Genomic DNA, 27,299 nt, shown 5'->3' with positions numbered 1-27,299 from the left:
GAACCAACATCCATATATAATCTTAATAATGTACTTATCTTAACATAATGGCCACTACAAATTTTTTGGCAATTATGATAGGCAAGTAGCATTTGTCATAAATTACAAATGTTAAAAATATTTCTTTCTAAATAAGTAAATAAAACTTTTCGAATTTCAATCTTAAACTATCAGTTGTTAGAGCATTTTTACCATCATCACGTGGGTAAATCTGCAGGACATAATTTTAACATCTTTAAGTAGTCTAAGAAGTTAATATGATACTAGCAATATTTATCAATTTGCATAGTTGTATGCTAAGATAAAATTATACAGTAGTTGAAAAATTGCCAAAACTCTGTGTTGAAATTGGGGAAAAAAAAAAAAGTATTACATTGTAATAATTTATCAGGCTTCTGTATAGGAATATTGGATGCAGATTTTTAGATTGCACGAGTTCTGCAGGCTGTATTCAAGTTAGACAATGATTTTTTCTTTAGACTGCTTTCGTGGGTAAATTTTAGTTCCTTGTTGTATCAATCATTCAATCAAACTGTTTTATTATTAGTATTAATTACTTGGGAATATAACTAATAATTTTATAAGAAAAGATGGAACACTCTTGCTTGGATGGGGGTTTATTTTGGGTAACTGTGTGTTTTGCATAGAGATGTGTTATGTTTTTACTAAGATTAAAATTTTTTTGCAGTAAGCTTTCTTGGTTTAATGTGGGCCAAATTCTGTCTAACGGCTTGGTTCTGTCTGAATAATTGTCTGATATTTTTTTTTTTTTTACTAACAGAAGAGTGAAAATAGTTACTCTACAGCAATTTTCTATGTAATTATATTGTCATAAAATAACATAATTTTTGAAAATTAGCAAGAATGCTGTGGAATGTATGAGAGACTAAAAAGTTTGTTATGAATTTTTTCATATAGTTATTCTGAGCAGTAATTTTTAGAGTTGAGAGAAAATATTTATACCATATTTAAAATTTTTGCTTTGATGTAACTATTATAAACTACTGTTTCAAATTTGTCTGTTGTTTTTAGAAAATGTATATATTAGAAATAAACCAATGTAATAATACTGAAATTTTTGTAGGTGCATTATTCATTTCAACGAGTATTTAATGAGAGAACAACACAAAAAGAATTGTTTGATCACGTGGCTTTGCCTTTAGTCAGTGATCTTCTGCAAGGTAACAATGGTAAGTAATTCTACTTTGAAACACATTTTCATTTTATAAGTTCAGTCATTTTTTATTTTAAGTATCATCTAGTCTAGTATACATTTTTAATCACTGTTGATCAGCGGAAATTAGAAATTATTTAATTTGAAATTGTAGTAATGTAAATTAAAATCTCAGTAATGTCTCCAAGTTTAAAATCTGTACATACTAAAGTATTTTAAATCTTGATAAATTTTTACTGCTGTTCTTATAGGAGAGAGTACACTTTTTACTAATTTTTATTGTCAAGATAGCTTAAAAAGCAATCTGACAATAGTGAGAAATTGAGGGAAAAAGTGCTGTCAGTGAATCGCAGGAGTTACCATAATTATAACATTTTGATTTTGTTTGTAACTTCAAATACATATAAATTTGACAGTTTTAGCATGCTTTATTAAGTTATTATTTTAGAAGTGCTTTTATATCCATAATTTTTTATCAGGAATATATTAGCTGGTTTTATGTAAAACTAAAAAAGCAAGTGTTTTTATGCCTGTCCAGGTTTGCTTCTGAATTTCATTTTCAATTAAAGCACCTCCTGGAAATTTTAAAAGCAGCATTTTGTGCAAAACTGATCTTTTTTTTATTAAAAAATATTAATATATTTTTAGTGTCTTTTTTGCTTGCTTAGGATTTAATTTCTGTAGCCAAATGTACTTATTAAAACCTTTTTTCTTTAGGTTTATTATTTACATATGGAATAACATCATCAGGTAAGACACACACTATGACTGGAAATCCTCAGGATGGGGGATTATTACCCAGAAGTCTTGATGTTGTATTTAACAGCATAAAAGATTTTCAAGCCACAAAATTTGTAAGTAATTTTTAATTATTAGTAATAATCACTGCTAGTAGAAATGATGGTACTTACAGAAAATCCCATCGACCACAAGAGACGGCACCACTCGTGCCAAAGAAAAGAGGGGGGAAAAAAAAAAAAAATTACTAAATACAAGAAAAAATGTTCTATTTTTATTTTCCTTTCAAATTTATTATTTTTCATTAAAAATTTCCATTATTTTTTATTAAGGAGATATGCTGTAAAAGCAATTATTTCTGCTAGGTTTTATTACCTAGGTTATTTCGCTAGGTTTAGCAATTATTTTTGCATTTGTTTTTTTTTTTTTTAAATCCGTGATACAGCAAAAAAAGGAGGCTTTACTCAAGAATAATAACTGACACGTGTAATCGAGGTTACACCAAACCCAGCGTGTTTGAAAACTTTTCCATTTTTGGCGAAAAATAGCATAGTTTGGCGTCTTTTCTTTAATAGGCTAAAATGGTCAACAAAATTTTACGTAAGTACTAAAATGAATATTTAATATTATTAGTTATTTTGGTTTTCCCATTAGGAGCACCTTTTCCGAAAAATATTTCTACCATTCCAAAGTAGAAATCTTGAAATGCTTCATTGAACGTTTGCAATAAAATCTATGATTGTATGATTTTGTTTTTTCTTTGGTATGGTGAACAATTTGAGCACATAATACTTGATTATATGTATTAATAATTTTATGCATAAGATTGATAACAGCTTAATTAGTGCTATCTGATTGCTGAAATAAATGCTGTTCAGACACTCCAATTAGATCAGTATAGTATGGACAAGTTTGAATATTAAGCTAATAATTTAATGAATGCAGCATTCATTCAGTAATAAAGATTGTGTGCTTTAAAAATGCAGAACATGATTTAAATACAGAGTGTTATATTTCTTATATTTTATTTTTTACTGAGATATAAACAAGTCTTAGTGTCAAGGAAGCTACATAAACAACTGCTATCGAACAAGTTATTGACACATTTTGGTGCCTTTGGGGCAAGATGTTATTAATAGAAAAACATTATCATAGTATTAATGGGATTAAACAATATTTACTAGAAAAATTGCATTACGTTATGTATGTATATATGTAATAAAAGCAGTGTGCTTAGAAGTCATGATGTTATAGAAATATTGACGTTGTAAGAATATTGCTTTTCATTGATGCTGAAGATGGTGATCCGTAATCAAAAGGAAACTGGGCAACCGAGGCGAATTAAATATTCATCTTTATTTCAGTAAACATGTTGCAGCAATAAACAGTTTGGCACTCTGAATCATCATCAATCTGTTTCAAAACATTTGTAATTTTCATAGCTTTTCAGTAAGGAGAGAAGCAGCAAGTAGCAATTGAGCGAGGCCAAAGTATAAAAAGCAAACAAATTATGTTCAGGATGAAATCTTAAATTGAAATGATATAGTTTTAGTTCTTGATGCATTTGATTGAATAATTAATATTGCAGTAAAATGATTATTGGCTGAGTTTTAGTTACATTTTATCACTAGCATTATGAGAAACGTATTACTATTTTTAGAATAATGAGGGAAAATATTCATTAAAGTTCATTAAAAGACTTTTGCCAATTTAAATTAAAAATTTTTTTTCTTGCATATACACATATATATATATTTTTTAGGTATTTAAACCTGATAGACTTAATGGTTTTGATATACAATCTACAGCTGAAGCTCTATTAGATCAGCAAAAAGAACTTGGCATTTTTAACAGAACTCCAAAACTCAAAAGGTATTTCTTATGCGAAAAATTTTTCTATAAACTTATTTTTACATGCCTCTGAAAATGAAATATTGTATATATCAAAAGTCTTAAGAATTTTCGGAAATATATTCATATATTTTAAAGTGATTCAGATAACTAACAATACATATTATATAAAATAATGTATGTTATTTATATTTTAAAAGTTAATTTTAAAAATAAGTATGATTTTAATAGTGTTAATTATTTCATCAATCTTGTAGTTCTGAAAAGATTGAAATAACCTTTTGCATTTTTTAACTTTAAACCATCCAAAAACAGTTTTATGACACTGTATGTATCGAATTTTATTTATATATTTTTTAATTACCATCAATAATTTCATGTTAAATTTAAAAGATATGACTAGAATAAAATTTTTAGTAATCAGTAAAAATTAATGTTTGTTATTCTAATATTTTTAATTATGAATTTTATTTATTATTAAATTCTTTTATTGATGAATAAAAGTTCATCCTGGTTCGTTATAGCAATGATCAATAAAATATAGTTTTTATCATTAATTGCTGTAAATGAAAATAGAATGAACTGTATGCATGATTTATTTTTCACATTTCAGTATTTAAAAAATTGTTAATAAACTTTAATTTTCAAATTTTGCATTTAGTTTTTTACTCTCTGATGTAGCCTGAAAATGCTATTTTATGTGCATTACTTAAATAAATTCAATGGCTGGTTGTTGCAGGAAAGAAACTATTGGAGATTGGTGTAACAGAGTTCCAGATCCAACAGTAGTAACTGAAATTTTGCCAGATATGAATTACGCAGTATTTGTATCCTATGTTGAAATATACAACAATTATATCTATGATCTATTAGAAGAATCTCCTATTGATGCTAAGAGAATTAAGTAAGTTATTTTGTGTCCAATACGTTGGTATTTTCAATCAATAGATGGAATTATTCATATCTGGTTTCACTGTATGAAATTAAATAATTTAATAATCAGAATGCAGAAAATCCTGTCATAGTAACCACCCTTATCATGATGACCATCACTAAAAGTAACCAATATTTTATGACAACATAATCAAATACCTATACAAATAATTATAATCTTCTTTTCTAAGGAGGTTATTTTTTTACCTAGCTGAGATCATCAGATAAATATATTCACAACTACCAAGATAACTGAATTTCAGTATCAGCCTAAAGTGGTTTGAGATATTATACAAATTAAGGAATTTATCTTTGACAGAAAACTTTTCTTTGAAATAAATTGATTTTTTAAAATACATTTCTGGAACATATGGCACTTTCTAAAATATTCTAGTTACTTGAGCTTTCTGGATTGTTGTGCTTTTATTTTATATATTTTATACTCTATTATTCTTTGTGATTCATGTGTAATTTATTTATATGGTTCGAGATCCGGACTTGTCGGGACTTTGGGATTTTTCTGGATATTAGATCATCAGTTTTAAATCTACTAAGATGGCATGTAGAAACTGTGAAATTAAAAATATGAAATCGTGATTTATGAAATAATGAAGCATTTATGATCTGAAGGGTATCAGAATTCCCCCCCCAAAAACTTAATATTTATTTGTTTACTTTATTTAAAATTTCTTTCAATGTAAGTTGTTTAAGTTGCTTTTTTTTTTTTTTTTTTTTTTTTGTGTGTGTGCTAATACTTTCTCTTTAATTCTATAGATAGATCTAATTTCTTGTTCATTTATAAAGTTCCATTGTTCAAATCTTTGTAATTGCTGTGGTGAGAATTTCAACTAACTTGTCAATAAAAATTTTTTCGTTTTCAATAATCTTTCTTCTTAATTTTCTTCACTGTCGGCAGCGGTATTTTCCAGATTTAGAACCATACTGCAGATTTTGCTGTTCGTTGATTGATGATAGAGGCATTGTCATCTCAGTGCAAAACTTCTGTTATATCATCTTCATTTATTACCACTTCTCCACATTTCTTTACAAAATCCATTCATTGGAAAATTTTGCTTTTAGTTTGTGATATCCCAAAACCTTCCAATTCATGGCTATCATCTTCATCAGCCTCACTATGTTAGCTGGCCATAAATTATACCGAGCATTTTTAAAAGTATCTGGTGACACATTCTCCCATGACCTTGCAATGCTCCATACATCAGATTTCATGCTAAAATATTTTAGAAATTCGTGAATAGTCTTGCCATTATTCAAGAAATTTAACATGGGCTTTAAATGCTACTTTATATTTGTATTTCAGCTCGTGATCTATTCCGATATCTATAGGCTGAATCATGGACATACAGTTTGGAGGAAAGAATAATGCAGATACATTATCTTTCATTAAAACTTTATGTGAAGTTTGAGTTGTACAGTTGTCCACAATCAGGGTAATTTTTGCATCATCAGGTAAACCAACTGAATTCAAATGTTGCCAAGCCTCAGGTATGAAATGATTTTCAAACCAATCATTCGTTAACGTTTCTGTCTCCCATGCTTTTTTATTTGCATGATATATAATGGGGAAAATATTCTTTAAATTCTTGATGTTGTGTATTTTTTTTCGATTACAAAAAGTTGGCACTTATGCATTTCTGCAGCATTTGCGCAATCTTATTATTAGTCTTGTTTTGGAATCTTTGACACTAGTTAGAACCTTTTCTGTAGAGTTTGCCAAGGTATTTTGTGGTACACATTGCCAGAAAAGACCAGTTTCATCAATGTTGTAAATTTGTAGAGATAACTTTTCATTGTTTGTGAGCTCCATAAATTCATCTGCAAATAGTTCAGCAGCTTTAATATTAACTATCATAAGATTGGCAACAAATGACAAGTTGTTTCGCTAAATTTTCACTTGCTTCTATTGTGCATTGGGACAATTAAGGCTGAATTGCATTATTATAGTTATTTATTATTCTTACATCTATTTCTTGCATATGCTTAAGGTTTATCTGTGTCGTGAATAAATAAAGGCTTATCGAGAGCCGGCGCTAGATATCTTACCACCTCTGTGCGTCCTAAATTCTGCTAACAATCACCTATGTTCTAAATTTTTGCTGCCCCTAAATTTTGCATTCCAGTGCTTTCCCTAAATTAAAAGATTTTGTCATCCCTTTATTTTGTTGCTCGGTGCTTCTGTAAATTTCAAAAATTTTAGCTTCCCTAAATTCCGCCGCCCAGTGCGTCCATATGAACTCTGGCGGCAGTTCTGGGTTTATGTGAATAATAAATCAGTTATTCTTAATTAAAATAGCACTGGCCTATGCGTATCATTAACAAAATCTATTTTTAGCATATGGAAAGAAATTTTTGTTAAATTTTCTCTCATCAACATTTTTTAGCACATTTAACTTTAAATCTGTAATCACCTGGCATTAATTAAAATACCTCGTTATTGAAGAAAAAATCATTTTAGCATAAATTTGTGTGATCAATAATTTATGCTAAAATGATTGTTTCTTCAATAACGAGGACATTACCCTTTCATTTCGCCAAGCGTAATGTCAACAGAAAAGTTTACCATGCTTTTTATTATTCAATTACTAATATATATATATATATATATATATAATGTTTAGGCATAACTTCATGAGTCATTACGCAAATTGTCATGTGCTGATACACATGCGGTGATGAAAGCCTAATATAATAAAAATAATGATTTGCTGGGTTGGCATCAGGGATATAAAATATTAGTTGGTGTAAAATCAACAATGTTTCTTTGTAGAATGTTTCAGTTGAGACGTATGCCAAGCAGATACACAGCTACGGAGTCAAATTATTGATCACACAAATTTATGCTAAAATGATTGTTTCTTCAATAACGAGGTATTTTAATTAATGCCAAAGTAAAATTAAGAATCGGGACTCTCCGCATGTTTTATTATGGGGGAAAAATAGCAAATGCCCATGCATAAAGCATACAAAAATACAAAAAAAAAAAAAAAAAAAAAAAAGAAAAGATTGGTGGTGGCTTTGAGATCATCCCAGATATTTTATAAAGCATTTCTCCCGCCTTCCTAGCGTGCCTTCGTGGTGTAGTGGTTCTGCATGCTGGGCCGGTATTCCAGAGGTCTGTGGTTCGATTCCCGCCGAAGGCGTTTGCTAATTTTTCATCTTGCCTGCTTCCAAAAAAATACCTAATGTCTCTACAGTTTGACATCCGGATCTCAGACTTTGTACTGTGTAACATTTTTAATAAGCCAATATGCCTTTTTCACTGTTTTCTTGAATGGACTCCAAGATCTTTCAATAGGCTAAATACATTATGCGAATTTTTAGTCATTATCACCTATACTCTTCATCTCTGAGATGACCATCTTCATAAAAGACTGAAACTCTCTAAAATATAGGTAATTATTTTAGACTGTCTCAATTATTCTATTTGGGGGCTATCCATGCATGGCAGTTCCTACACATGCATACTCTACACCAGAGGTGGGGGAACGTGCGGCCTCCTTGAGTTTCTAGTGCTGCCTCTAGCTCTTGTATTAATTAACATTTAACTATATAGATTACAACAATTTGAAAATTAATAGTATTAAATAACACACTGCCATATATTGAGCATAACATGGATTGGAATGCTGCAGTGTTGCAGTTCTAGCAGTCCTTCATACTCTGAAATTATTGCCATTCTGTCACACTTTTCAGTTTGTTAACGTCTAACAATAGAAATTCTGTTTTGTTCTTATGGCTCTTATGGTTTTGTTCTTATGGCCATGGCTCACCTCTACTTTAAATATGGTAACCCTATTGCTATAGCAAGCACGACTGATCAGACACCAGGATGAAGAGACAGACAGAACCTACTTTTCTCCCTTTGTCCCAAACCCCTCAGCATTCCCCTGTATTTTTTAGAGTTGGTGATTTGTAGTTAACTGTATGTGCTTGTAACAGTCTCATCTCGTATTGCTCTCAGCCATTGTCAAAATCTAGTTACTGTTTTACTTCAAAATCTAATTATTGTTTTTAGTAAGTATACGCTTTCTTAAAGACACTGTTTCATATTTGATTTTTTTCTTGTTAATGCATGCACACTGTTTACTTTCCTGCTTTGAAAAGTACTTACTGCTACGAGGCAACATTTTCTCTCATGACAAAAATTAAAACAACTTTAAGAATACAAATTGCAGATGCTCATTTAGGCAAGACACAAATGCAAATATCCTACTAAATTAAATTTTCCAATGAATTTTAAAATGATTTTGCATGCTGTTAAATATGCAGAAAATACTGTTGCTGTGTTGGTTTTTTAAAATTTAATATTATTATTTTTCTCTTGTTTTACTTTATAATATAATAAATTTATTGAAAAATACTTCTACTTTATTATTTTTATTTGAAATAGTATTTAAATATATGAAGTTGTTTATTAAAAATTTATTTAAGATTAATGTTATAAGTTATTAGGCTTATGTGAACACAAAACCATTATTGTAAATTTTTATTTTAATAAATTAATTAACGTTTTTTGGATTAATTTTATTTAATGCAGTAAAGTAATAAAACTATGATAATTTCATAAATGTCGCATTTACAAGAATATCAACTTATGCAGCCTCTTTTATCACTACCTAATTTAAATGGGGCCTTTCATTGTAAAAGGGTTCTCCACCTCTGCTATGTACTGTGTGTAAGAAACAAATACTCGTAATTTCAAGCATGCTCTAAAAAGAGCTGAATTGCATTTTTAGTTTTGATAATTTTAAGTTAGTCTTCAGCTTTCTTAATTTTTAGATTCCTTCTTATGACTCTTACTGAGAAAGATGGTGGTTTAATGAAGTTATATGGAGTAGCGAAAACTTGGCTGAAAATAAAATCAATAATATTGGTTTAATTTCGGAGAAAGATTCTTCCTAATATAGAAATTGAAGATTTATCTAATTGCGAAGAAATTGAGTTGATAACTGAAGCGGTATGCCAAAAAACTGAAAAAACAATATTCTTCGAAAATATCTATCAAGAAAACGTTAAGGAATATTTCAGTGGAGGTTCAACTGAGCTGAGCTTTCTAATGCTTGAGTGATATAGATATGATTTTAAATGTCACAAGAATACAAGAGGCCTAGTGTGATACTGAAAACATAAACACAGAACTTACTGACAGTTACTTCACTTCTGAGACAGCAATAATTTCTGTTGAAACTCTATTGGACTTCATTGACCAAAAGGAATTCAAATACAATGATAAAATAGCATTTCAAAAAATACACAGTGAAAATCAACACATCTTTTAACGTTCTCAAAAGCAAAGTAAAATTACTGACTTTCAAGAAACACATACAGTATGTATGAAAATTTATAGTTCGGATTATGCATAACCTGCTTCCTTTGCATTAGCCCGGATGATTGAGAGTACATTACATTCATATATTTAAATTGAAAATAAATTTCAAATTTTTTATATTCAGGATATTCTCAATGGTGTTCTTTGTCAAAATCATTAATTTAACTAAATAAAACCACATCACTCACGATTAATTTATATCATAGTAGTAGATAATGCTGATGATGCAGGTACTTATATTGTTACACTTCAACTAATAATGATTTCAATGTTTGGGAGCTGAAATTTAGTATTAACAAATCAAAACATCTGTTATACATCTGTCTGTATAGCAGTGTAGACATCTAAATAGTTACATACTTTTATATGATCTTCATTAATTGGAAAGCTTTAACAGATAATCTACTATTCAAAAATAATTTCTGTAATTTAAATTAAGGTTAGTTGCTTTTTATAAATGTATTCTTTAAAGTATTATTTATTAAAAAATATACAAATCAACAATAGATTATTACTTTTTAATCCTCTGAGCGTTATGGGTTTAACCTTGAAATTTCAAAGTTCCTCAAAATGTCGTGAGTAAGTGATATTTCCTTGATTTTAATTAAAAAATGATTCTTTCATTTTGTACCTTGATTCCTTTTCTTCCAATATACATCCAAATTTGAAATCAGATACATTAAAAGCTAGCAGAAATTTTCATGTATAATGAATGTGGAAGGCAATCTTCTGTACGGAATTTTCTGGCCTTAACGCTGAGAAGGTTAAAATGCAATAGTTTTTTTTTTATTTGGTATGTATGATAGCATATGTTTTTATTAGCAAGAATCAGAAGTTTTATATTTTCTAATAATAAAATATTGATATTTAATTTCTTGAAAAGGATTTACTCATCTACTGATCACTATATTAATAACTTGAAAATACTTTTGGGATGTTTGTAAAATTTATGGCATCATATTTGTATTACTCTTCACTATCATATTGTTACGTATTATGCCATTTATTATGTTGCATATTATGTTCTAATTATTTATTATCTTGTTTTTTTCATTCTATTTCTTCATGCGATTTAAAAGTTATAAGTTCTATTTCAGGAATTTTAACTCAAAAATGTTACGAGAAGATGCTTCTAAAAACATGTACGTTTTTGGTGTGGTTGAAAGTGAAGTAAAAACTGTTGAAGAAGCTCTTGAGCTATTTTATAAAGGCCAGCAAAGACGTAGAGTATCCCACACAGCGCTTAATACAGAGTCTAGTCGTAGCCACAGTGTTTTTACAATCCGTATTGCACAGGCCCCTCTTGATCCTCTAGGAGCAGAAATATTGCAGGTAATTTTTTTATACTAAATAAAGCTGTTGAAATGTGAAGTGTTGCATTCTCTTTAATTTCTTGAAGCAGTATTGTAAATCTGATATCATGTAAAATAGCTTTAGTATTGTAAAGTCATATTTGAGAGTTTTGTTTGTTTGAATATCTAACACATTCAGTGCTTTCTTAACTAGTGTCCCCATGAAAAATTTAACCCAAAGTTCTGATTATGGAGCAACAATATCTGAGGACTTGCCTGCTGAATGGTTCTTTTTTTTACTTCATTGCTGTTTTCTAATTATGCACAAATATCAGCTGCCCCATTACTTCTCCCCTCACATTTTGTATCAGCAATTTAGAAGATTATTACTCTGCTTCAGTTTCAACTCATCTGTATTTCATATCAACTTATTTTTCAACTCATATGAGAGCACCATTGAAGTGTTTCAAGAGCATGTCATTTTTATATGAACTTTGTTCAGGTGGATGTTTATTATTGTTAAGAAAACCACCTTATAGACTGTATAAAACACCTTATAAGGAAGGTTGTATTGCAGTTTTTTCTGAATTCATGTTTTGACAAGCGTAATAATCTCTGGAGCATTAAGTGGAATTGTTGGTTACAATTGACCAGAAAGGTCAGAAGTTTGGTGTCCAAAATTCAGTCTGAAAACCTTAAATAATGCATTGTTTTATTCATAGAGAAGCTTCCATATCAAATAGTTTATGGGATTGCCATGCTACCTGGAAAACTGGGAAAAGTCAATGAATTTAAATATTTAGTTAAAATCTAGAAATTCAGGGAATTTCATACTGCGATCTTTCCAACAAACTATTTTCGCGCCAATGTTGAAAGCAATCACTTTCTTGGCGAAACATTTATCACGGGAGCATCATTCGGACATCTGGCATAGAGCGAGTTTTTGCAGCACCAATCAAATTGTCTTTTAGAAGGGCAAAGCAAGTTTGCAGGATCTTTGGTTTCCAGTAACCTCAAGAATCCAGAGATTCACATGCGCATGTGCAGTGCATACTGAGTGAAAGTAAATTCTCCCCATTCTTGCATAAAACAAAATCTTTTAAACCTTTTTTCTTTCTTAAATGCCTTACTTGTCATTTGCTGTAAAATAAAAAAATAATAATCAGTCATCTAGGCTAATCACTTAATATATTTGCTCAAAAAAGTCGATTTTTTGTAATTCAGTTTTTAATCCTTAAGTAATTAATTTTATTTTAATATTATTCGTATCTTTTAATGTGTCTTCTTCCTTCTAAATCTATATATTATTAGTTAATAATACTTTCAAATTTCAGGCAATTTTGTGAAACTAATTCTACCAGTAATATGACATACCATCACAAAATTTAGTGAACATATTTTTTACTTATGTATGCTGGTAAATAAATATAAAATACTTAAATTCATTTTAAAATATCATTAAATAGATTTTTTTTTCTTTCTTTAGCTAAAAAATGTCTGCTAAAAAGACATTTTATTAAAATCTCAATTGGGCAGATTCTAATCTCAATCCTCAGTGGAGAAAACAACTCCTATTATAGTTATAAAAGTAATACTTTAAGGATTATACATATATAAAGTCATATGTCATTAGCAAACATTTTCGTGTTTTCAATTGGAGCCATAATTAATTTACCCTCAGCACAGCCAACGTGCACTATGTTCTGATATCCTGGAGTTTTCTTGAAATACTTGGAAAAGTCAGCGAATTCCAGGCTCCTGTTTGATTAGCAATCCTCATTACATATCACAGATCATCAATCATAATAAGAAGCCTTCAGCCTGCTGGCTTGTACTTCTGTATGTCACATATTAAAATGACCTCGAGAAGTATAGTTCGTGATTTCTGGTAAAATATGGATAGACTTTATTGTTAACTTCAATTACGGCAAGCAATTTCTTGAATAAGCAATTATAAAAAGCAGTATTTTAAATTAAGCAATAACACTGAATAGGCAGTCATCAGTGGAGATAAGGAAACAGAGAGATTGTATCTTTGAGATATCACAAGTCTGAAAATAAATTCTTTGTTAAATAGTTGGAAACAAGTATGATAAAAATACAAAAAGCACATAAAAATAATGTAAAACACTAGTAAGTAAAATGAATAAAATAAAATATGTACAAGTCCCAGTTATTTTTATCAAGTTTTGAATGGGGTCGAACTAACAATCTCTTTGCAAAAAACAAGTCCAGGGTTTATCTCGCTGGCCTACAGAATGCTAAGTTCTGAATAATGGTGAATAAACTTTTACATGAAGTACTGAAATGCTTTCAGAGCAAATTCAATTTTATCGCTGTTGTTATTTATGTTGCTAAATTTATTGTATAGATTTTTTAACTTAAAAATAAGATATTCAAATTCATCGGAAATTTCCAATGTTGGATATGTTAATCTTTTCTTGCTGGGAAGCATCTTTTTTAGAGTTTAATGCATCTGCATAAGTTTTAAGTGTTTTAGTTAGTGTCAGAATAGGTAGGTGTATATTCGGCAAGTTTAGGAAAATCATTTTTAAAGATAGGCTTCTGCTTGCTATTTTTTACTTTGTTGCTGAGGTCTTCAGGACAATCAGAACTGGTGACCGCATAGGAACCAGCGCATCTCACAGGAATATCTTTTTTCACTTTTACAGGGCATTCATAGGAATTAGGACTTTTAAGGCATCTTACGCATCTAAGGATATTAAAACATGCGTACTAAGCGTGTCCATATCGCTGGCATTGGAAACATTGCACTGGCCCAGGTCTACTCTTGTGGCCTACAACTTTAACTCTCATGTCTGCAATATGTGAGATGTGGAAAATATTTTTCTTTAGGAGTCTCGATGTAAAAGACCTGTAGTAAGGCCTATCTTTCATCCTTTGGAGTTGCTAGCGATTTAAGACAGGAATATTGTGATTTTAAATTTTAGGTTTAATTTCTTCAACTGGGATACCTGTCATTAAGTCTTTGATGATTGCTTTGAGATTTTTATCAGTAGAAAGGTGTGAGAAGGGATTTTTCTTTCTCTAAAGTATCTTGCACGAGGTAAAAATCTTCTGTGCTAAACAGTTGAATTTTAAGGTTGTAACCATCCAGTTTACTTTCTAGGTTAGAGATTGTTAAATTTTCTTTAATATCCTTATGAAAGTCATGTCAGTTAATATTTTTTTGTGGGGCAGGGGGTACTAGCAGGGGTATTTTTCTGCGCGGATCGTGTACATACTTATTTTTCTTAGATGTGGGTACTTCTGAATTATCAGTTTCCATTTCGTTATTTATGCATTCATTGTTATTGAGTATTTCATATTTTGAGCTAGTGGCAGCCCTGAGTTTATCTCTAGAATGAAAGTTCATACTTAATAACATAATAAAAGTGGTGAATGTAGTCAAAGTAGACCACTTCAATTGCATCTTTTCTTTTTTTCCTTTCCTCTCCTTTCTCTCTCTCTCTCTTTTTTTTTAAATGGATTAGATCATTAATTTATGTTATTTTGTACCTAAGCTTTTAGGCTGTCAAGAGTTGTGTCCAGAGTTCATGAATTAAAATAATTAGAAATATTTTTGGAGGATAACTCTGTGTATTCAGCTAATTTGGAAGACAATCCATGGTTGTATATAATGCCCTATTTAGCTGATATGTATGAATATCTAACTAAATCAAAAAAATTGCTTGAGAATATAGTGACTTGTACTGATAAAATTAGTGGATTTAAAAACAAAATTCCACTTTGATAAGATATGAGGGAAAATGGTTCCCTTGAAATGTTTAATTGGTATTAAATTCTAATTCTAAAGAATAACTACAAGGACTTGGGGACCAACGCTTCATGCCTACCTAACAAGATCTTGTAGACCTGTACATTCTTGAGATAAAGCTTTATTTTTCATTTGAATTAAAGATTGCAAAGAGAATTGGGTTTGAAATCCATTTTTATCTTCATTAGATTATATGGCATTTTATATATCAGTTAAATGAATAGAGGTTTGATTAAAAATAGTTATCTTACCCTTGCAGTTGAGTTTAAGATTGCAATCTCTGAATGGAAACTTTTCCTGCAGTTATCCATGATCTCGGTTCTGGAAAACCACACACACAAAATAAATAAATAAAAGTTATAAATTGTGAACAAAGTTTATGTTTTATGCCTATTATCAAGAATTTAAAGAGATCATTATTGAAAAGTCTCTATAATGAATTGTATGTAACTCTACTGACAATAGACCACACACATTTTCACAGAATATAATCTAAGTATCTCACTGAAATAAGAAGATAATATATATATATTAACTGTGACAAATAAGTTATGTATGTATTAATACTTAAAACATTTATTTTGGTATTAAATTAATATTTGAATAATGGCAAGCCTCTGATTCTTTAACAAATTGAGTAGTTGAACATGTTAAACATTTTTAAACATTTTAAAACATTTTTAAACATTTTTAAATCTGACTTTAAATTTTAAAATATTTAAAGGGAGGAGGATAGAGTTAGCCCATATGGGCTATTAGTCTCGAAACGGCATCTTGCGTCGGTTTATTATAAATGTCTGCTTCACTTTTCAGATTGTTGCCACCAAATATTAGAGCCCTGTATTATACTTAAAGAAATTAAATAATGAAGAATCTGCATAAATGTATGTTTCTTAATGTATGTTTTCACCTGAATATAAGCACCTGGAAGCCCAAATTTGGGATTTGTTTTATATCTATTTCATATTTTGTAAAACTTTAATGAATTTTTGATTACCAAACTCAACTATTTTAAAGTGAGCAATGGCAACATTGTATGGAAAAGAAAAATTTTTAAATTCAAAATTATTTTGCGATATTGCTGTTAAACTGAATTTTATGGTTTAAGTGCGAAGAAAATGATATTTAATAAATAAAGGTAACAGACAAAACATTAAAAAAAAAAAAAAAATGCCCCTTTGAGCGTAATGTAAAATCTGAAAGCTTTCAAATTTTTTTATTTAAAGATGCTTTCACGCTGAAATTTATTTGCATGTTCATTCTTATTTTTCTATAAACTGATTCTTGATTTTTTATATTAAATGAAGGTATGTCTTGTCACTGTAAGATCATTTAATTTTATAAGTATCATAGGAATTACTCATATTTGTGATTATTAATAAACTGCATCTTGCAAAATTGTGAAATTTTAACTCTCCATTTTAAAATTTTCTTTAAGTGGAAATAAATGTAGTATTTTTTAAATGTATTTTTTTTTAAAGGTGATTTCTTGACACAATTGTTGAGGTTATCGATAAATACCATCTATGGGCTAAAACAAAAAGCAATTAATTAAGTATAAAAAATAAGATGCATATTAAGAGCCAGCAACGTAACCATTTATTACTGCATGCTACAGTTGGGATACTACAGTAAACATAAGAGTTGAATTGTTGGCTTGTGTGACACAAAGTTGGGTTGTTACTACAATACTTCTCCACAAGCCACAACTTATTTAAGATTAAATTAACATTCATTAACAAGACTGTTAAATGAAAACAGTCCTAACAAGGTACACATCTCTTTGAACCTAACGTTAGGCAATGGTTTAGTCATGATGTCTGCTAATTGCATTTTACCAGGAACATGCTTGATGAATAGTTCACCATCAATGAATTTTTCTTGCACAAAGTGATTATGGGCATCTATGTGCTTGGACCATTTATGGTATTCAGGATTCTTGGCGAATTTCATGGCACTAGCATTATCTACCAGAAGAGAGGCAGTTTCGAAATTTGTTATGTCACTGAGCAGATGTTTCAGCCAAATTAGTTCTTTAGCGCTCTTACTCACAGCAACATATTCGGCCTCTGTAGTAGATAACATCACATTCTTCTGCTTTTGGTTCATCCACGAGAGGGCTCCACATGAAAATTTAGAGACCATTCCAGTTCTTGAGCATCTTGTTTTTAAATCACCTGCATAATCAGCATCGCTGTACACTTCAAGCTCATTGGGATGACACTTTGCTTGATATAACAAGCCAAAATCTACAGTTCCTCTTAGATATTTAAAGATTCGCTTTACAGCACACCAATCTGAGGTCCTGGGATTTTCAAGATTTTCAGAAACAATGCTTATAGCATAAGCTAAATCAGGTCTTGTAGTAGTTGCAAGGTACATCAGACTGCCAACCGCTTGGCGATAAGGGACTTCTTTCCCTATCAGTTTGTTTTCTGTCATCAAAAACAAAGCTTTTGTCACTTGGAGTTGACACTGGATTGGCAGATTCCATATGAAATTTTGAGAGAACTATTTTCAAATAGGCACACTGATTCACAAAAATTGAACCATCATTCAATCTTGTTATGTTCATACCTAGAAATTGGTTCAATGAACCCCTTGTGATCTGAAAAGAATGACGAAGTTGACTCATAAACTCCTCCACTTCAACTTTGTCCCAGCAGCAAGGCCATCATCTACATAGATACCAACAAAAAGTTTCTTGTCAGTTCTGGGTCTGATAAACAAGCAGGGATCAGCTGTAATAACTTCCAGTTCCTGGTCTTTCATAAAATTCACAAAATACTGATTCCAGCATCGGGGTGCTTGTTTGAGTCCATACAAATTTTTATGCTATTTACAGACTCTCCCACTATTATCATTGAAGCCTTCTGGTTGTGTCATAGACACTTCCTCCTTAAGGGTTCCATGCAAGAATGCAGTCTTTACATCAAACTGCTGCGAGTACAAATTTTCTTTTGCTGCCACAGCAAGAACAGCTTTCACAGTGTCATATCTTGCAACAGGGCTGAATGCCTTGTTGTAATCAAAGCATGCTTTTTGGGCATAACCCTTGGCTACAAGATGAGCTTTGTGTCGCTCTACAGTACCATCTGGATTAAATTTCTTCCTCAGCACCCATCGACAGTTGATAATTTTGGAACCTTTGGGTTTCTGAACAAGTTCCCATGTTTCATTTTCATGAAGGGCTTTTATTTCTTCTTTCATGGCTTCTAGCCACATGTCACTTTCACTTGACGAAAGAGCTTTAAAATATGTGGATGGATTTTCACTGTTTTCAAATTCTTCTACTGCAGCTATGTTTACCATCAAATATTCTCCGGATTTCATCCATGCAGGAAAGCTTCGGTTTCTTCCAGATTTTCTTACAGGCTCTTCTTCTTCCGATAGATTATGTTCTTCACTCCGAGTTTCTTCATACCTTTCATTTAAGTCTTCCTCCACCTCCACTGTCACAGGAGTGGTGCACAAGCGTTCTGGTTTGAAGTCAACATCTCGAGATTTTATGATTTTCTTCTGAGAGGGCAGATAGATCTTATAACCATCTTTCTTGTTTACATACCCCACAAAATGACCACGAACACTTTTATCTTCAAACTTATGTCTGCAGATCTTTGGTATATGTGCATAGTATTCGGTTCCAAATACTTTCAGGTGGTCAAGTATAGTTTTTGGCTCACCAGTCCAAAGCTCATGAGGACTTTTGCTTTCATCTGTGTATAAACCAGTGTCATTTAGCAGATACACTGCAATGTCACATGCGTTGGCCCAAAGTGACCGAGGCAATGCACTTGTTGCAAGCATAGAACAAGCCAGTTCAACAATTGTACGGTTTTCTCTCTCTGCTGTGCTATTTTGCTCTGGGAGTATGGTACACAGAAAGTTCGTGCTATACCTTTTTCAGCAAGTATCTTTTGAACTTCACCACAGTCAAATTCTCCTCCTCCATCACAACGGAAACTTTTCACAACATGGCCAAGATTAGTGGCTTCATTGAGAAACATACGTAGATAATAACTAACATCACTTCTTTTTTTTTTTTTTTTTTTTTTTCAGAAAGAAGATTTTACTATATTTGCCATAGTCATCTTTAAAGCAAACATAATATCTTGCACCACTAAAGGAGCCCACAGACATAGGGCCATTGACATCGGCAGTAATGATTTCACCAGTTGACATCGCGCTATAGGGATGCGACTTGAAGGGTTTTCGATGAACTTTTCCAAGAACACATCCATCACAAAATTCACTTGTCACTGCATGACGTACAGACATGCCCATATCAGTTAGCAGTTTTCGAACGTGCCGCTTATTTTGGTGACCAAGGTGTTCATGGCATGGCTGCAACAATTCAGTCTCTGCAGCAATACCTATCTCAGCTGGACTTGCTGAGATAACGACCCTCATAGACATAATTTATGTGCCATCTCTCCAGGATCCAACTGCAACAAGTTCTTCATTACGAAAAAATTCAGCATACCTTTCAATCATTTTTACTTCAACCCGTACTTGGTAGCCTGTTGTACAGAGAAGAGATGCCATTTCACATCAGGGACATACCAGACATTTTTCATGTGTGCATTATACCATTTACCTTGGATATAAACTTTAATGTTTATTCTGCCAGATTCATATGCATAGAGTTTGTTATTATCAGCAAGTGATACCTCAATGGGCACAGGAAAATGTTTGTATGAAATACTGTTTGTTAGCAGTCATGTGGTGTGAAGCACCAGAATCACAGATACAAACATCAGGGTGTATACTGTTTGCACTAGCGGCAAATGCACCTTTATTATGCACTGAGACGTTTAACTTTCTCTTAGGGCAGTCCTTACAAAGATGTGTATTCGAACCACACTTAAAACAGATTTTTTTTTGCTTGAAATTACTAGATTTATTATCTACAGGAGTACTTTCAGGAAGTATTTCCCCGTTTTTTCACAGTTTTTTGCTTAAAACCAGGCACACGAGCTGCAAATGCACCATAATCCACAGCAGCATTAGATTTAACACGTTGTTCAATTGTACGCAATTTTTCAACAAGATTCTTGGTTGTTCGTTTATCAGAGTCTAGAGACTCCCAAACATTGTTGAATTCATGGATTCTGGACCCACAGTAAGCAATATTTTGCCATGCAATAATTCTTCTAGAATATTACTTAATCCAATACGATTTAATTCATCATTCATATCCGTATAGATTCTTTCAACTTTAGCTGCATGTACCAAACATTGTCATTAGGATCTCTACCGACTTGAAAAAATTGTGTCATCAATAAATTAAGTCTCTGAATACTGCTTTGCTCAAAAACATTAATTAATTTGTCCCAAATGTCCTTTGCATTCAAGTACTTCATCACTAAATCGGCTACAGAAGCGCTCAATGTACTTGCAATAAGCACAGCTGCCTTAGTGTTGTCACGCCGCCATTCAGCCACCTTCTTCACATGCTCATCCGCAATAACGTCACCGTTTACAGCGACCGGACAAATTTTAGTTCCATCAATAATTGACGTGAGAGCATATTGTTCAAAGTGTATTTTCATTTGCTACTTCCACTTGCTCCAATTTTCTGCACCTTCTAGTTTGTCGATTTGTACTTTCAAATCCATAGCATCTTGCTGTTAGGTCTAGCACGCGGTTCACTTTGCTTTTCAAAAATTTTAGCAGATATTAAATACACGCAGATTTGAAACATGCCAAGCCTGTAACCTGTTGAGGTTATCGATAAACTGTGTGACTCTGAGATTTTGCTAGGATAGTATTTGAATGTTAAAATCAAGAAGTAAATTGCATTTAATGTATAGAATGGAAAAGTAACTGCTTTAATTAGAAAAGTATAGGATGTTTTATCAAATTATAATTAACATATTTGTTTTGAATAAATATATGAGAAGAATAAATGTTTTACTTCTTTGGTTCTACCTTCTTATTTAATCTAGTATTTTTTCTCCCTTTACTTCAGGATAAAGATCAAGTAGTTGTCAGCCAGTTATCACTTGTTGATCTTGCAGGCAGTGAACGCCCACTGAGAACTAGGAATACAGGACAAAAACTACGTGAAGCAGGTCTTGTATGATGTTAATGAGTAGCAGAGTTAATCTTAGATCACATTTGTTTTTCTTATACAGTCAAAAGTCTTTAATTCGGACGTCCATAATCCGGAATGATCTATAATCTGGACCTCAAGGCTACAAACTTTCTGCACATGCGTAAGCGAATAATGTGTTTACGCATGCGCGAAATACCTTTACACATATGAGTTTGCGCATGTGCATAATACATTTATGCATGCGCATTTAATGTATAACAGATGGTATAAGCCAAGCTAAAATTATCTATTTCAGTTAATGTTGCAGATTGCGTTGTTCCTTAATCTTCGAATTGGATCCGGCTTATTATTTTTTGCAGACTGTTAGAGCAATTTTATAAAAAGTAAGCTTGAACTTTCGATTATGTCAAAAAGAGTTTCCGATTCTGGAGCTGCCAAAGGATCTACAGGAAAGCATGTTTCGATGTCCATTAAAAAAAAATGGAACTGCTGTAAAAGATAGATAAAGGCATGAAGAACGTGACAGAGAGGTGATTTGTTTTCCTAATCATTCTGAAATCTGTTTATCAATTTCACGCTGCTTTGGGGGGGGGACATCGTGATACGCAATGAAGTGGAAGTTGATTTATCAGCACTATCCTCATCTTCAGGGCAGATGTTTTTATTTTATTCGGCTTATAATTCCTCACTAAATGTAGTGTTTCATCTCGATCTACTCCAATATAATTTAAATCAATTTCCTCGTCATTATAAATATCACGAATACACATCAAATAGTTTTCTGGTTGCAATTTTCTAATTTCGACTATGCGTAATGTATGCTTTACGCTTGCGTGCGTTGAAAGAAATGTTTAATAAAGTAAACAAATAAATATTAAGCTTTTTTTTATAAATTTTGATACCCTTTAGATCATAATTGCTCTTTATTTCATAAATTACGGTTTCATATTTTTAATTTTATAATTTCTACATGCCATCTTACCAGATTTAAATTGATGATCTATAATCCGGAAAAATCGATAATACGGAATCGAAGTCCCGACGAGTCCGGATTAAAGACTTTTGACTGTATAACTGTTATTCTAGTTTTTATGTTAAAATTTCTATATTTAAGTTTTCCTGCTTGTTGTAATTATGCTGTTCTTAGTTACTTTTTATGAATCTTAAAGGAATGAATAAAAATATTGTGAAAAACCCAGAAATGAACTGAAACTAACAGTTTATTTTTAAATATTTCAAATAGCTAAAAATGCTAAACTTTTCTTGTTTGGCAACTATAAGGGGAAAAATAAGCAGTTTTTCATCTGTTGGAAATCCTCTTCATCATGTGCATGGAATATTTAGAAACAGGAGAAAATCCAAGTTTTAGCTGCTGTTTAAGACCTGCTGGCAACAATATTTACCTCTTATTTGTTTAGTTGGTTTTTACTTAAGTTCATTTAATTACAGCAAAGCACACAAGGGCTATCTACCTAAGGGGAGGGATCCATGTTGCACATGGAAAAAAACATAAATTCGCATATATAACCAGCCCGTTCACCGGGATTTGAACCCTGGGCCAAGCTACCAGTGTTTAGTGACTTTACCGCTCTACTACTGGTGGGTCATTTTTGTTTAGTTGGAAACGTTTGGTAGAAATTTAAGTTTTGCTTCTATTCAAGACCATTTGTTGTAGCCTATTATTTTCTGGTTTGCTTTGTGCATTTTTTTAATGTTTTTATTCAATATGATGAAGGCAGATAATTTTAACTTAACTGCTTTTATGAATATAGCAATTTTCCCACTTCTGGCATCTATATTTTTTGTTCTGTATTTCAGTTGAAATTTATTTTGAAATTTTTGATCATATGAAGAACAGTTTTTTGAAAACGGTATCAGTTTTATTTTAAAAATAGTAATGATAGTTAAAAAATAAAAAGGAATGTCGGACATTTTACATTATAGGGCAACATATGTCAAATAATTTTGTCTAAAAATGCATGTGCCATTTTCATACTATTTCATAATAAGGAAACACTTTTGTCATTATCTCATTTCAGGTGTCTTTAAAGGCTTAGTTATTTCAATAAACAAAAAGCAGAATTGAATGACACTCTTTTATAATTTGTAATGAATAGTAATATCTAAGTTAGTTACCTAAAAGAAGCAAAAAGACGGGGGAACAGAAAAAAAAAAAAAAAAAAAAAGAGTTCCCTGTTTAAGCAAAACTGGAAGTTTCTTTTTATATTAGAAAATAGATAAAAAGAATGAGTCATTGCCATAAAGATATCACAGCTGATTTATTGCAAAAAATTGTAGCAGTCAAAATGGCAGCTCAGAATAATCTTTAAGTTGTAAGATGAGTCAAAAATCATTATTTTTAGTACCCATTTATGTGGGAATTATTTGAAGCATAATGTCAAGTTCATTCTTTTAAATAAAAATATATGCATTTTGATGTCAACTTCTAAATACTGTAATTTATTTAAAAATACTGGACTTTTAAAAATCCGCTTTTTCAGAGTTGAAATTCGTATCAAAAATTTCTTTTCAAATTTTAAGTACTCCTTTAAGTAGCTTCCTCCTTTTGAATTGAATATATGGGAGTGATTGATTCTGTTACTAGAACTGGTGAGCAGTTAACTTGACCAAGACCATGTTGCATTTATATCAAAATAGCATTCACTCATGATGTAAAACAAAATTAACATTATTGCTTTGGCGGTCTGGAACCTGTTTTCAGTAGGTGGGATCCTGAAACTTATCACATGCAGAGAATGCTTCTGTGTTTGAATCTTCCAAATTTTTTTAATGCACAGTTAAGAAAAAGCATTGTTCAAGGAATTCTGTGCATGGGAAGGACCATTTTTCTCATAGTTGATGAATGGAAATGAAGAGTTTGGAAATTAACAAGTGAATGATATCTGACTGTACTTGAGACTTAATTCTAGGATTATCTTGCAGAGTTTATTGGACTCATAAGTGAAGGTGGATTGTGCTTATATTAATTTGATTGAGAAGCTCAGAATAAGCATGTTTTGATCAGTTCTATATTTTTGAGTTAAGATTTTAGAAACTGCTAATAATTACAAGATTTCTTTTTAAAATTAAATCCCATTTTTGAAAATTCATTTTTATGGCCTTAAAGTGGTATAAACTTCAATTAAATTATGACTTTTTCAAAGCATTAGTCTTCACCTGAAGAATGATCTGTCTGTCATTATTAGTAGTGCCATATAATTTATTAAGATTGAGTTGTTCAATTTTTTTATATCTCCCAAAATTTTGCATGTATGTAATATAGTGAAATAGTAAAGACTGATATTCTGAATTGAGACTTTTGATTCCCATTAGCAAAATTTGCCTATCATTAAGGTAAATTGCCTGCTGTTTAATTCTTGGCCTAAAAGCAGGCTGCATAGAGTTTTTAGAGTTTTCCTTCTTATGCAGCCTGGTTCTCATAAGAAAGTTTTGCATGATTTTATCCATCCTAAAGCAGATAGCCTGCATTAGTTTTGTTTAGTCAGTTACTCAATTAACCTTCCATAAATTGGCACTTTTCCTGCTAAGCATCTCGAAGAGTGAGTTTTTTCTGTGTAGATACTCACTTTATATTATATTTAACATTTTAGACATATTTTTTCTTGATATATTGATTAACAAACTAACATCTTTATTGTAAATATTTTTTCATTTTACATCTATTCTGTTCAGACAATAGTTAATAATTTATTAAACCACACAAATTCAAAATGTTTTATTCATTAAGTTGGTTACAATCAGTTTATAAACATTTTTGCATTGAACATTTTTTAATACCATTTTATGATAATTATATGAAAAAAATATGTGGCTTGTGTTGCAGGGAATATAAATGCTTCATTGATGGCTTTGAGAACTTGCATTGAAGCTTTAAGAGAATCACAAACTCAAGGAGCATCAAAGGTGATATTTTCTTTAGATTCACATTGCTATTTTTTTTTTTTTTTTAAATATTCTGCAGATACTCATATATTGCTTTCATTTTTAGATGGTTCCGTATCGAGAGAGTAAACTTACTCATTTATTCAAAACATTTTTTGAAGGTGAAGGAAGAATAAGAATGATTGTCTGTATAAATCCTCGAGCTGATGATTATGATGAAACAACAGTAAGTTTACAGTAAAAGTTGATATCATAAAAACCGTTAGTATGTATGGGTGAAAGGTACTTGCATTTTGTAGTTGAAAAATAGTTTTATTACTATGTTAAAATCCATATTATTTGAATTATCACGTTAAAAATATATTGGTAACCAGACCACATAATTTAAGATTGTCAATAATTATAAAACTTAAGTTAATGATTAAACTCATTGTTTGATTAACCAATCTGAATTCTTATCATCCTAAGCTAAGTTCTGAATAGTATGTGTGGTATATCGGGAACTATCGATGTGGTATATCATAATCAGACTAAAAGCTGGCACAGCACACGCAGTAATAAGGAAAAGGACTGGAATGCGAGTATCTGTAGATATAAGTGTGTATACGAGTGATGATATATTTTGTATATATAATAAAAGTAGCATGCAGTTTAAAAGAGTGTGTCTTGTGAAATAATTACCCACAAAAGGATACATGGTAGCTGGTGACGAGAATGGGTGATTTAAAAAAAAAATGTGCCTAATGCAATCTCAATAAGGATTTAAGGGATTTCCCGAAGACTGCTCAAGGTAAAACTTTTATAATCATTTTTCCATCGGAAGATCATGGAGCAGCTTGTAACTGAGTTAATAGTGCAGAATAGAGCTCTAATGGAGAGACTTACTTCAGTTATTACTCCACAAATGGATAATTCGAAACTTTCAGTTCAGTTTGAAAAATATAATGAACACGAAGAACTGTTTGATTCGTTTCTAGAGAGATTCGAAAATTATTTAGATATACAAAATGTTTCACAGGATAACGTGGGAAAGTACTGAGTTTTAGTTTGTCCGGAAAAATGTATAGTCTCTTGAAAAACTTGCTGGCTCCTGATAATCCTTCTGATAAAGATTATGATGTGTTACAAACAACATTAAGAAAACATTTAAATCCTAAGCCACTCATAATTCCTAGCAGACATATATTTTTAAATCGAAAGCAGCACGAGGGGGAAACAATTAGTATGTATATGGTAGAGTTAAGGTCACTTGCCACACCGTGTGCTTACGATCAGAACGTGTTAATTACGATGTTGCGGGATGTATTTGTTAGTGGGCTTAGAGATAGGGCTATTCTGGATAGAATTTTTGAGCAGGATAATATCAGTTTAGATGACACTTTAAAAATAGCTTTGGAAAAAGTGTTAAAAGGTGCAAATGAAATAATTGGGAAACCAGTGGAAATTAAGGAATTTTGTGCCAGGAATAAAGATAAATCTAAATTAGTTGCTCCAAAACAAAAATTTGAAAAACAAAGCTTTGCAGCTAAGAGTGCTAAAAGAAAATTGTGTTCGCGACGTACGGGGACTGACCATGATAGAAATTCTTCTAAATTTAAGACAAGTATCTGCAGATTTTGTAAGAAAATCGGGCACATTGAAAGGGCATGCTACAATGCTAAAAAACGCTGAAAGAATGAAAGCGAAACAAAAACAGTTAGATGTAGGAAATGAAAACACAGTTTCTGTAAACAGCATACATTCCAGCGAGGTGAAAAATAGGAAAACGCCCATAATGGTCAAAGTGAACATAGAAGGAAAACCGGTAGCTATGGAACTGGATACAGGGGGTGCAGTAGTGCAGTATCGGTAATGAGTTTAAAAAATTTCTGGCAAACTTCGGAAAAGAAAATTAAAAATACAAATCTGTTATTTAAAACATATACTGGAGAAAAACTGATAACTTTAGAACTTACTACAGTTAAGGTAGAATATAAAGGTCAAAATAAAAACTTAAATCTTTACATTGCTGAAGAAAACCTGGATACAATATTTGGTAGCGGCTTTCAGAAATAAATTTAGATTGGTTCTCAATAGAAACAATTTCTGTCTCTCAAAAGAGTAGTTTAAATAAATTATTGGAACAATATAAAGAGATTTTTGACGGAAAATTAGGAGAGATAAAAAATTATCAGGTTCAACTGGAATTCAAGCCAAATGTTTCACCAAAATTTTGCAGAGCT

At 31.2% G+C, this 27,299-nt stretch overlaps 1 protein-coding gene across 1 annotated transcript in view; it reads left to right on the top strand.

Moving 5' to 3' along the window:
• LOC118192678 (kinesin-like protein KIF23) overlaps positions 1 to 27,299 on the top strand; it is a 71,632-nt gene that overhangs the window by 9,784 nt on the left and 34,549 nt on the right. The window contains exons 3-10 of the mRNA XM_035363674.2: positions 1,085 to 1,190; positions 1,892 to 2,028; positions 3,675 to 3,784; positions 4,503 to 4,667; positions 11,144 to 11,378; positions 21,088 to 21,190; positions 25,019 to 25,098; positions 25,184 to 25,303. Coding sequence (XP_035219565.2) covers positions 1,085 to 1,190; positions 1,892 to 2,028; positions 3,675 to 3,784; positions 4,503 to 4,667; positions 11,144 to 11,378; positions 21,088 to 21,190; positions 25,019 to 25,098; positions 25,184 to 25,303 — 1,056 coding nt within the window. The remainder of the gene's footprint in view (positions 1 to 1,084; positions 1,191 to 1,891; positions 2,029 to 3,674; positions 3,785 to 4,502; positions 4,668 to 11,143; positions 11,379 to 21,087; positions 21,191 to 25,018; positions 25,099 to 25,183; positions 25,304 to 27,299) is intronic.

The sequence above is a fragment of the Stegodyphus dumicola genome, chromosome 11 (assembly GCF_044657685.1).
Source record: "Stegodyphus dumicola isolate Sdum_Otavi_A_Nest chromosome 11, ASM4465768v1".
NCBI classification, from domain to species: Eukaryota; Metazoa; Arthropoda; class Arachnida; order Araneae; family Eresidae; genus Stegodyphus; species Stegodyphus dumicola.
Note: the sequence above shows the minus strand (reverse complement) of the source record. Positions and strands in the feature narration are given on the sequence as shown.